The sequence below is a fragment of the Mesocricetus auratus genome, unplaced genomic scaffold (genome assembly GCF_017639785.1).
Source record: "Mesocricetus auratus isolate SY011 unplaced genomic scaffold, BCM_Maur_2.0 Super-Scaffold_100026, whole genome shotgun sequence".
NCBI classification, from domain to species: Eukaryota; Metazoa; Chordata; class Mammalia; order Rodentia; family Cricetidae; genus Mesocricetus; species Mesocricetus auratus.
The window spans coordinates 16,825,825-16,838,275 of NW_024429207.1; the positions used below are offsets into that span (position 1 = coordinate 16,825,825).

The following is a 12,451-nucleotide window of genomic DNA, read 5'->3' on the forward strand; positions in this document are numbered from 1 at the left end:
TGTTCTTCTGGTCAAGTTGATTGCTACTTGTAAGATTTCGTATCTCGTTGAAGAGCACGGAACATTTTATGCATTTCCCACAGTAACAAGCCTAGGGCTTCTCATAAGGCTTAGTGGCCCACAAAACTCATTCTGTGAGACAAAACTTAAAGTCTGGAAAAGATCCAAACAAAGAAACACTTCTAGATGATGCTGGGTTTGTTACAGTTTAGACTCAGGTTACTGGAGTCGAGTACCATGCTAAGGCACACATAGGCAATAGACAGGACGAACTGATTTGTCCAAGGTTGCTCCTACCAAATTTTAGACCACAATACCATTGTGACCCTGTGTACATCACAGATTCAGTGCTTTTGATTCACCATGAAGCAGTAGTAACCGAGCAAGACCAGCAGATATATTGGCAGGCTAAGCACTTGTGTGGTCCTTGGCAGGCAATAGCTAGTTAAGATGAATCCTGGTGTAGCCTGTGTCCTGTGTTGATGACCATAATATCCACGGATGTTATTTTACATAGCATTAGACATACCAAGTGTATGAGATTCTATATCTACAAAGTATATTTACTTGTTCCATTCATTTCAGAATTGACTGAAGTTATCATAAAGGAAAAAGTTTTTATAAATGAGTACCAACCTACAAGTGAAATTTATCTAGGGTGGTGATGCTGGAGAACAAACACTTGGACATTTGCCACTCTGCAGGAACATGGCTTCTGGGAAGCAAGGAAGATGACTCTCTTTGGTAAACTAGGAAACTGGTTCAGAGGATTAACTACCTCAAAGTAGTGTCAGAGCCAAGATTTACATCTAGGACTTCTGACTGGCACTGGGTCAGGTGACTAGGGGTAGAGAGCACTTGTAGCTGAGTCGTGACCTAAGCTACATGGAAATCAAACTGAGTTCTCACCATGTCTAAGAATCTACAGTTTTTAGAAATCCACTAGCAAAACCAGATGACCATCTCTCATTTAAGAAGGAATCATTTGAAGTAATCAGAATTCACCACAAACTCTTCCAGAAGTTAAGACAGCATACAACGAAATGCATTGGCAATATTTATTGAAAGGTGTCAGCTCTTTTTGTTCATGAGGTCATTCAGCTTGTAAAGAGGTTAAGGATTCCTGTGGGAAATGAGTCGAAGTTAGAGAATGTACATTTATACAAAACAAGAAAATAGCATTGGTGGAACCTAGAAATACTAGTAGACATCACGGGGAAGGAGTACCTAAACTTTGGGGGTAACACTAATCCAATAGCAGCCTACCACACTCCCAATATAATAAGCCCCATCTGTGCTCTCAACTGAAATGTCTAGGTTATTATTTCATGCATGTTTCACTGTAATCTTCAAACCAGGGCTAAAGACCAAAGACTCAGTAAGCAGAAGTTTAGCATAAATAACAGCCGCATTCACCCAACCTGGACTTTTCACAATCACATGTGAAAAGCATGTCTCACCTCTCACCATCTCCTTCCCTTAAAGAGTCTTTCTAGACTCCCTGGCATACCTGCTCATCATAGACTTCATTGACAAAAGTCTCACTATTCATTAGATTTTCTTCCTCTTGGTTATTTTCTTTATCGTAATCCAAATTTCTTGACGGTGTTCTACAAAGAAACAGTATCAAAAGAATAATTTGCGTAGAAAGCAAGGGAGAGATGGCTCAGTGCTTAAGAGCATTTCCTGCTCTTGCAGAGGACCTGAATTTACTTTCCAGCATGCACACGGAGGCTCAAAGCTCTCTAGAACTCCAGTTCCAGGGATCCAACAGCCTCTACTGGCCTCGGAAGGCACTGCACATACAGTGGACATGCATACATTCAGACAAACACACACAATGTAAAAATAAATAGATCTAAAAAGTATATATCATCATTGATCTACTGTTACGGTTAATTACTGAGAAACTGTTTCATTTTAATCATCTCTTCAATAAAGCAAATGATCTAGAGTGGATAATACTTGAGTCAGTTATTATTTGTTACTAGGCAAACATAGGATTTCTTCTCCCCTGAAGGAAGGCCGGTGACCATCAATGAGAAGTAACTTCAAGGACAGACAAGGGGCAGTGGGACACAAGTCAAGCAGGAAAGCATAGCGAGAGGACCAAGAGTGAGCTAGTTATATATTAACCAGTGTTTGCTTACACATGTGCGTTCTCCTGCCTTTTCTTCCATTTGTGAATCGAAGACAGAACAGCGAGGCAGCTTCTAAAGCATTAGGCCCCGTTATAATTCTTCATCTGTAGACTGCTTAATGTTTTTTCTCCGTATGCTCAATCACTTTCTCCAAACACCCCTCCCCACTGTATCTTAAAATATCAGAAGCACGATTTGGTTACTGTGTGTTTCCTTAATGGCTTTCTTGCCCTTGGATGGAACTTGGTGTAAATTCTTTTCATTACTACTGAATTTCACCTCCAGGTATGGGCTAAGTTGTGCCCCATCTATGCTCCAAGTCCACGAAATGGAGATGGAGATGGTGGGCTCTTTCAAGAAACACCGAAGTTAAAGGAGGCTGTTAGAAGGAACCCCACCACATGACTGTGTCTCCCCGAGGAGAAGGGTGCAGACACCCACAGAGGGGGAAGACATCGTGAAGGGGAGAGGGAGACAGCCCACCATCTACCAGCCAAGGAGATAAACAACAAAATGAAGCTAATGCTAACACTTAGATCCTAGACTCCCAGCCTCCTTGAGAATATACATTCATGTTTGTGATCCCAGCCTGGTACACTAGCAAATTTCTAACCTCCTGACAAACACGCCTCTGATTGCTGGTGCTCACCCATTACTTCATAGACAGGGAAATCTCCTCACTTTCATTCCTGTAGCTTTGTCTACAACAGCTGTTAAATCAGAGTTTACCTTTGTAAATGTCTCAGACCTCACACTGAATCACGTACCTCAGGTCTCCCTCAAGGAGATTGACCCATTATTATTTTTCCACACCTTTTCACAGGTGCCTCATCGTCTCAACCCTTCCTCGGAAAATGAATTCCTAGAGTGGGTTTAAGTCTTATAAGCTACCTTTAAAATGTAATTCTCCCATGAAGGCCCTAATGGTCACTCACCTTTTGAATTTACGTTCTCTTCTGAAGTGTAGAAATAGCCCCAGAACTGCCGGAACGGCTGCTAAAGCAATGAGGACACCCAGCACTGCATAGCCAGTGGCAGGACCACGGGCCGCTTCTTGGCAGAACTCTCCACTGTATCCCACCAGGCAGCGGCATCTTCTCAGCGTCCCCTCCATGCTGCAGATCCCTCTCCCGTTGCAAAAGTCTTGGCTACAGGGCATATGCTTTGCCTCCTGTGAATCCTTTGATTGAACAATGTCCTCTCTCCCTTTGGTTTCGGGGATCTTACTCTCCGGTGAAGGCATACGAGTGGTTAGTGTTTTTCTGACAGGATGTCTCATTCCTTCTTGTCCTACATACACACCTATGGTAGACTCAGTAGCCTGGAGAAGTTGGGAAGCTTCTGCTACCAACGTTTTCCGAGCTTCTGGCGTCTTATGTATTGATGTTGAATGGATTTTACCTGGATTCATACCTATAAAGACCAAGACAGATGGAACTGAATGCCCAACCTCCTTCCCTTAGGTTATGGCTACTCAGTCATTCAATTGAAATTGGTGGAATTGAAGGCCTTTCAAACAATGCAAAACTGCCCAGCTTCTTACCCTTTACTCTAAAGCTTCCCATCCTAGCAACCAGAAGGCATGTTAGCTTTCCAGGGGAATCTATAATGATTTATATCCAGTTGTCCACAAACATAGATTTCATGTTGTCCAGTAACAAAAATCAGTGCTAACATGACAACGATATACTGGGTAAGTATTTACGGGGTGGTATTGAATTGGCTATTTCCAAAAGCCATGAGCACTAATGCACAACAGGTTCTGGGTAGGATGTACTCACAGTCCACTTCATCGGATCCATCCAGACAGTCCACATGACCGTTGCAAACTTGCTCCATGGAGATGCACTTCTGACCATCACTACAGCATTGTGATGGTGGGGAGCACTGGACAGCTTCCACACATGTGTGCCCATCAACCAAGCAGTACCCACTGGGACACCTGCAAGTCTTGCCCTCGGGATTCGGTAAACAGATATGACTGCATCCTCCATTGTCTTTTGAGCAGCTGTTGTTACCTGTACAGTCCCCCATTCCCAAACCAAAATTATATTAAGTGAGATTAGGCTCCGGGAGAGTTTTCCACAAGCTTCTTATAAATACATTATCCTCAAAAGACACAGACATTTCCAATAAATTAGATAGCTCTTCCAATTTAGCTCTTCAATTTAACTTTAAACATTTAACAAGGGACCATCTTAGGAAAAGTTGAGGGGACCTCTTCATTATTCAAGACTACATTGTAGACATGCTTCAGTCAAACACATCCAATGGTAGAACCAGAAAGACCTTGGAAACAAAACTATTGTTAGTTGAAAGCATGGAAGCTGGGAGGTTTATTGTCCCTCTTATAGTCTGATTAAGGGAGCCATTTGTCATTTAGGATTATTCTCAAGGCTCAGTCTTAAACTACTAATGAGGTCTTGGCATGTGGGACATTCCAGGCATGGTGGCCACAGAGCTGTATGGGATGCAGATAAACTTACACAAGGGTAGAAAGCTCTCTCCTTCCAGCTCTAAGAACTAAGCAACAGAAAATTTCAGTGACCATCTGTCACTTGGAGGAAGTCTAAACATTATCTCCTCGTTGAACCAAGACTGGCAGCCTCCACATGACTAGCACACTTCCATGGAGGTTTGACTTTCACAAAAAAAACAACGGGGTGGCATTCTCTTAAGACTAATGTGACCATCTTGTCTGACTGTTCCCAAGCTGATGCTTTGAGGCTCAGACATCAAATGTAGATATAACTACATTGTAAGTAGATTGTAAGTAGAATGAAGGCTAGTTCTGCTTCAGGGTATGTGTGTGTGTGTGTGTGTGTGTGTGTGTGTGTGTGTGTGTGTGTGTGTATTTGTGCTCATGTGCATGCATGCCTGCCTACGTGTGTGTGTGTGTGTTACTAAAGATTCAACCCAAAGTCTCGTGTGTAGTAGGCAAGAGCCAAGTTGATCCTCCAGCCCCCCTTTTCTTTAAAGACAGGCTCTCACTAAGTTCCACACATAGCCTTACTCTGTAAGCCAGACAGGCAGGCCTTGAGCTTAGATTGATCCCACCTCAGCCCCCACCAAGCTAGACCCATCTACCAGCACCAACACCAGGAATTTCTTAACTCTCAAGTGGTGTTTTGTTTATTATAATATTAGTAGTGTTTAGTCCACAAGAACAAAGTGATACATTCTGGTTTCTGATTTTTATGGGTTTTCTGTATATGTGAATGGTGTGTGTCTAGTGTCTGTATGTGTTTCTTGTGATTTTTCTTTGGCTATTTTCCTCCCTGTTTGTTTATTTTATCCTATTATGATTTGCTTTTGTTTTAACTTATTTTATTATCACCACTATTTTCTAGATGCCTTTTTATATTCTAACGTGAGAGAAAGAAAGAGTGTGGATTTGGGTGGGTGCAGAAGCAGGGAGGATCTAGGAGGCATTGAAGGAGGCGTAGCCAGTAATCAGGATGTACAGTATGAAAAACTCTACTTCAATTAAAAAATATGAGTGAAGGAGACTTGCTCATTGGTAACATTCAGGCCCTGTGTTCACAAGGTCTGGGTTAGATCCTAAGCACAGCAAATATACAAAGCAACAAAATGAAAAAGGAAATCAAACATAAACTGCTGGAAGCCAGAGTCTGGAAAGTACATGAAATAGCTAAAATAAAATTTAAAAGAATAAAAGTGAAAAGAGAACTCAGGTTTTATAATGTAGATCTTCAGTGTCCCCTATAAAGTCCAACCTTAGCATAACACTTTTTAAAGGTGCTGGAAATAGAAGAAATACGGCTTAGTGGGAGGTATTTAGACACTGGAGGCACACCTCTGAAGAGCATTCTAGGATTCTAGTTTCTTCTACTTCTGCTCAGACAGGAGAACAGATTTTCTCTGCCATCTACACGCTCCTGCTATAAAGCGTTGTTGTGTCATAGATCCCAAAACAAAAAGACAGTCATTAAAGACTAGAACCTGCAAACCACAAGTTAGAATAAAGCCCCCCCTTAGAAGTCAGCTATTTATAGTAATAGCCATTGGAAGTCAGCACACCAGATCTACCAATTCCCAGCCCACATTTGATGCACAATTCATAAGACAATGGGGTCAATGGTGTACCTGACCCAGACTATAGAGAACTGCATATACGCAAGAGCATTGTGCAGACTAGTAAGAATTTTAGAGAGAAATATTTTAACATAATGGGAAAAACAAAGACATTCCAAGGAGATGGTAGGGTGGAGTGTCCGTCCCCTCCGTGGGAGCTCAGTGGACTGCAATGTTGTCACAGTCATTGGAGGTATACTTACCCTGTTGACTAAGTGTACTATAAACTTTTAAGTCTACAATCTTCTGGTCTACTTGGAACCACTGGCTTTCTGAGACTTGAGCTTTGTTGTACCAAACTTTGGTGATCTGGGCTGAAACAAAAGCCAGTGAGTAACTGTTAGAAGAAATAAAATCCATGGCAGAACCATTCCCAGGCAAAGAAATCGGTTCAGTAGAAACACTTTAACTCGTCTGTGTGATACAAAGAAGCAAAAAGAATTTTTCAGAATTGGTGCATATTTTTCTGAGTTTCATTGTAAGAAAAAAATTCTTAGAGGACTTTTAATAATTACAAATTTCCAATTAAAAAAAGTCGCATGTTAGACATGTCCTCCATAGCAAAGTCACAAGTTAGGCATGTGTGGTGACAAACACTTGTAATCCCAGCACTTGGGAGGCTGAGGCAGGAAGACTGAATTTGGGGCCAACCTGGGCTATAGAGTGAGACACTGTTTCAAAAGGCAACACACAAAAATAAATGAACTCAAAGTTTCATGCCAATAAATTATAACTAGAGTATTAGTAAGTATTGAATTAGAAAGGACAAGTGACCCATGAGTGTAGTCTAAGCGATTAGTGAGGACTGTCTCAAAATACACTAGAATGCATCTCTGGAAATGGCTCGCTTGTAGGAGGAGCTATGAGGGATCCTTAAGTGGATGGGAAGCGGCTCATCACACACCTCAGATCCTCTGGGGCAGGATGTGAGAACTTGTTCTGCAGTGGCTGATTGTCATTTGGACATTTAAGGAGACAGGTTTATTTTAAATCTTTTCTCCAGTTTCATCAAGTCCAGATACTCATCAGAAGTTTAGTCACAGGCATCTAGCATAGACACTGTAAGATACTAGGACACTGATATTTTGACACCACTTAATATGCTAGAAATGGCCATATTTGAGTCCCAAATAAAGCTGCATGTGTGTCATGAGAGCAGAAGCAGGAGTAAGTGGGGGAAGGAGGGGGAACCAATGGGACAGGGAATGGGACTTTTAAAAGGTTCCAGGGGCTTGAATAAGAATAACATAACAATAAACATGTTTGAAAATGTGAACCAGAAAAAGTAATTAAAAATGAATATACAAAGAATATTGTAATCCACCTTGTACCTCCTGTGTACTTCATCAACAGAGACAGGTATTGTCATTTGATTGGTAAGATGGAATAGCTAGTGACTGAGAGCAGGCAGGCCACCTAGTTCCAACTCCTGCCCAGTTCTCTGTTGCACTAGGGTTGCCCAAGGGTCCATTTTTGAAGGGTTGGTCTCCTGCTTGTGACTAAGGGGAAGGAAGCTAGGTTATTAACAGGATGCTCTAGATGGAATTTTAGGTCCCTGGCCTTCCTTGTTTTCCCTCTTTGCTTTGCATTCATGGGGGAATTTGTTTATCTGCCACATGACCCATCATGACATACTTCCTCACCAAAGATCCAACAGTAACCGGGACAAGTGCACTGAATCATGGAACTGTGGATTCAAGTCCTTTCTCCTCATCAGTATGTTCTCAGATGTGTTTTTGTCACAGTGACAGATTGGTAACATAGCAGTAAGGAACATCAAATGAAATACAGAAATTTCAGGGCCTGAGCTTAGTCACATAGAGCAGCAGTTCTCAACCCGTAGGGTCACAACCCCTCTGGGGTCACATATTGAATATCCTATATATCAGATGTTTACTTCATGATTCATAACAGTAATAAAATTACAGTTTTGAAGAAGCAATGAACTAATTTTATAATTAGGGGTGATCACAACTTGAGGAACTGTATTAAAGGGTCTCAGTATTAGCATCAGTGGTTGAGAGCCACTGATGTAAAGACTAACCAAATAAAGTAAAGACCCTCCAAGTCATAGATGCACTGTTACACATCCTTCTCTAGGCTAGGGAAGTTGGTCATTCTTCTTAAAAAAAAATACACTGGTAGGGGCAGGTGCTAAGTAGAAGCAGAGACTCCTTGGATTCCAGGAGTAAATTCAGACCTCAGTTCAGTCTATACAAGAAGACATACCATCATCAACTGTTGTCCACAACATCATGTCATGACCACATGCAAAGAGGTGAAGACCCTTAACTCCTTGGTGGTCCACTCTGTATCTTGAACCGTCTAGTTGAATACTTTGTATAAGCCCCTGCCCTAGGAAGAGATGCTTTGTTAATTTCATTTAGTCCCAACAGTTCTACTAAATCCTGGAACTTGTTATGTCATGTCCCAGCTTCAGGATGACACTGTTTGTCATTCAGGCTCTGAATCAGTTCTTCTCATTAACCTCTGTGTAACAGTGATTTATAGTGATTTGTATCTATATAGTGCATACATATGCATATATGTATAGAATGTATATACTATATATAGTGTATGTGGTACATGCATGTGATTCACAGTGATTTGTATCTATATAGTGAATATGTACACTATATATATATATAGTGTGTGTGTGTGTGTTTGTATACATGATGAGTATGTAAGTCATGCGTATACATGTGAATGCAGGCTTGCTTGTGTCACAGCATATTTTTGAGGTCAGCTGACAAAGTCAGGTTTCTTGTTTGAGACAGAGTCTCTTTGTTGTTTGCTACTCCATATATCAGTCTAGATGGCCCATAAGCTCCTATCTCCCATATCACCATAGGACAATTGGGATTACCACCATGTGCTCTGGTGCTCAGCTTTACATGGGTTCTTGGGGTCTAATCACAGGTCCTCATGCTTGCAAGGCAGAAACTTTTCCCACTTAACCATCACCCCATTATTACTCATATTTTTTTGAGTACTCAGTCTTATCGTTCACAAAGGGGCAACTGCATGACTCTATGGGCTCTACTCTGCTACTTAGGAAAAGACTCTACTGTCTCTGCTGTCTTGGCAGCTGTAAATAAAGATATGAAATTTCATTGCTGTTATAGCAGAAGATCACTGACCAGAACTTCATTACCCAGTGCAGAGTCTGTCGGGTTCATATTTAGGGTGCAGTCATTAATTGCTTACCAGTATCAGCCCAGTACACTCGGGTCCCTGAATCGGAAAAGGCCAGGCCCACGGGTACCTGGGATTTCAGCCACAGTGTCCTTCTCCTGCTGCCATCCATAGAGGCACATTCAATGCTGGAGCCATGTCCCCCATCATCCTGTGATCCCAGGTCTGCCAAGCACATGACTGCCATCGGTGGATGGAGGACAATAGAGGTTGGGTGGTAAAGGTTTTCACTGAGCAAGACAATGGGATACTGGCCTTTTGAGGAAGCAACATTGATGTGGGGATTCTCACTGTCAATCCAATATATGTTTCCACTCAGCCAGTCCAGAGCAAAGTCAACCACTGTTCCCTTCCCAGATAGGATTCTCCGCCATGAGAGTATCCCTGGGTCTTTCAGCATCAGCAGCCTGATGTCACTGGTATTCAGCTCTGACAGGTAAAGGGCCTTTTCCTGCACAAGATAATCCACTGATGCCAGCTGGTTGACACTGGTAAAGGGAAGTGTCCTGTGTTCCGGTACAGTTGTTTGTTGTGGTGTAGTCTTAAGATTTTTCAGATAGATCTATGGGGAGAAATTAGGTGGATGACACTGGTGGAGTCTACTTTATTTTTTCTTATATCAGTACCACATTGGTGCTAGAATTCTTTTTTTTTTTGGTGCTAGAATTCTTAAATTAATATTTTCAGACATTTAATCTCCTGAAAACAGAAAGCAGTTAATTTGTTCCTTTCCCAGAGCCTCTAACACTGAGAATTCCTGAAATCCATGTGTCTTAGTTAGGTTACTATTGCTATAATGAATCACCAAGATCAAAAGCAAGCTGGGGAGAAAGGGGTTTACTTGGCTTATGCTTTTGCATCATAGTTCATCATCAAAAGACGTCATGACAGGATCCTGGAGGCAGGAGCTGATGCAGAGGTCATAGATGAGTGCTACTGACTGGCTTGCTCAGCCTGCTTTGTTATATAACCCAAGACCACCAGCTCAGGGATGACAACACCCACAATGGGCTGGAACCTCTCTCATTGATCACCAATTAAGAAAACGCCCTACAGTTGGATCTTATAAAGGCATCTTTCTCAATTGAGACTTCCTCTTTTCAGATAACTCTAGCTTTTGTCAAGTTGACATAAAACTAGCCAGCACATCACGTATTTTGAAGACATAATCACTGTTAAAGGGACTTCTCTTTAAATGGTACTCATTAATTAATGTCCCACTGATACTAAAGCTGTTCTTCAACCCCCAAATTTTTTTTTGTTTTACAATTCCCAAAGTTGACAGGTGCTCTGAGTGAGGACTTGTTTGTTTGTGCTTTTAGTCTCTATACATTTAAGACACTGTGGCAGCTTGAACATAATTTGCCCCCCATAATCTCATAGGAAGTGGCAATATTAGGAAATGTGGATTTGTTGAAGTGGGTGTGGCCTTTTTGGAGCACATGTGTCACTGTGGGGGTGGGCTTTGAGGTTTTCTACACTCAGGATATCTCCCAGTGTCTCAGTCAACTTCCTGTATAGGACTTTCAGCTACTCCTATAGCACCATATCTGCTCGTATGCAGCCATGTTCTCCACCATGTTAATGGACTGAATCTTTGAAACTGTAAAAAAGCCCAGATTAAATGTTTTCCTTAATAAGAGTTGCCGTGGTCATGGTGTCTCTTCACAGCAATAGAAACCTTAACTAAGATAAAAGTGATAAAAATGTGTTTCCTTCCCAGGAACCCAGGAAGTTGATTGGGTGAGAGCTAATCTGAATCCTTACAACTCTCTGGGTAACTAAACAGAGGCAATGTTCTCTCCACTTCCTATCCTCACTGTGTTCCAGTCTTAAAGTAGTGGTTCTCAACCTGAGTGTCCTAACCCCTTTGGATTCCTTTCACAGGGGTTACCTAAGACCATCAGAAAACACAGATACTTAAAATATGATTCATAACAGTAGGAAATTATAGCTATGAAGTAACAGCAAAAATAATTTTATGGTTGGGGTCACCACAACATGAGGAGCTGTATTAAAGGGTCACAGCATTAGGAAAGTTGAGAGTCAATGTCTTAAAGGAATTAAAATGTGCATGATTTTCATTTGTGCATTTCAAGAAACATTATGTTGGTTACCATAGCCCTTTTAAGATCACAGTGTTCTACATTATAGGACACCCAGAACATAGTGAATACTAAACATAAATTTAGTTTTAAGAATTTTAGTTTCTATTTTAAGAATTTTCCAAGGGAACACAGACCAAATGTGGGCACATCAGGCAAACTCTAGAACAGTACCTGAGTGAGAACAGTGGGCAATACTAGGAACACAAACTCAGACTCTTGGAGGGAGACACAGGTGGTTCCATCATCCGCCAGCAGGAGGCCAACTGGGCAATGACAACTTCCCTTGGCTCGTGGGCTCAGAAGGCACAAGTGAGAACATTCCATGTCCAGACAAGGACTAGAAGACCTGGGCTGGAGGACTTCATGCATTATCTGAAAGAAAAGAGCTGGATGCGGCTAAGTGCTAAATTCTCTCAAATAGAAAGCAAATCAATTATCTTCACCTGTCCTTTTCCTGCTCCCTTTTTTTCTCACCCTCTACCTTTTCTTCTGTCTTTCTTTATGTGCAAAGGTTGAACACAGGGCCTCATGTCTGCTTAGCAAGTACCACTCTGCCATGAAGCTATAGCCACAGCTCAGATAATGCTCTTAGTTACTATGGGTGGTGTCACTAACTTGGTGAATGGGTAGCTCATAGACATCTTCTTCCTGGAGCACCAGGGAGATATTTCAAGAGTAATCAACATACCTTGAGTCCAAAGGGCTGTCCAGAACGCTTGATGAGGACAGCCCTGTCCTTGCCTGTCATCTTCTCCATACGCTGTATCGTTCTTGTCTTCAGGTCAGACCAGAAGAGTCCATCTTCAAACACAGTGACTGAAAAGGGGCTCTTGATTTGGGTTAGCTGCATCATCTACAATGGTGAAGGTGAGCTTTCTAGGGTGAGTTTTACACAACACACATGATATTTCA

General features: G+C 41.7%; 1 protein-coding gene across 1 annotated transcript in view; it reads right to left on the minus strand.

The window, feature by feature from the left end:
- Positions 1 to 1,044: 1,044 nt before the first annotated feature.
- LOC101844715 (prolow-density lipoprotein receptor-related protein 1) overlaps positions 1,045 to 12,451 on the minus strand; it is a 46,329-nt gene continuing 34,922 nt past the window's right edge. The window contains exons 25-33 of the mRNA XM_013110699.3: positions 12,228 to 12,392; positions 11,711 to 11,911; positions 9,444 to 9,993; positions 8,466 to 8,591; positions 6,440 to 6,550; positions 3,923 to 4,159; positions 3,077 to 3,554; positions 1,511 to 1,610; positions 1,045 to 1,123 (exon numbers count right to left, since the gene is read on the minus strand). Of these exons, the coding sequence (XP_012966153.2) occupies positions 1,094 to 1,123; positions 1,511 to 1,610; positions 3,077 to 3,554; positions 3,923 to 4,159; positions 6,440 to 6,550; positions 8,466 to 8,591; positions 9,444 to 9,993; positions 11,711 to 11,911; positions 12,228 to 12,392 (1,998 nt within the window). The 3' untranslated portion in view covers positions 1,045 to 1,093. The remainder of the gene's footprint in view (positions 1,124 to 1,510; positions 1,611 to 3,076; positions 3,555 to 3,922; positions 4,160 to 6,439; positions 6,551 to 8,465; positions 8,592 to 9,443; positions 9,994 to 11,710; positions 11,912 to 12,227; positions 12,393 to 12,451) is intronic.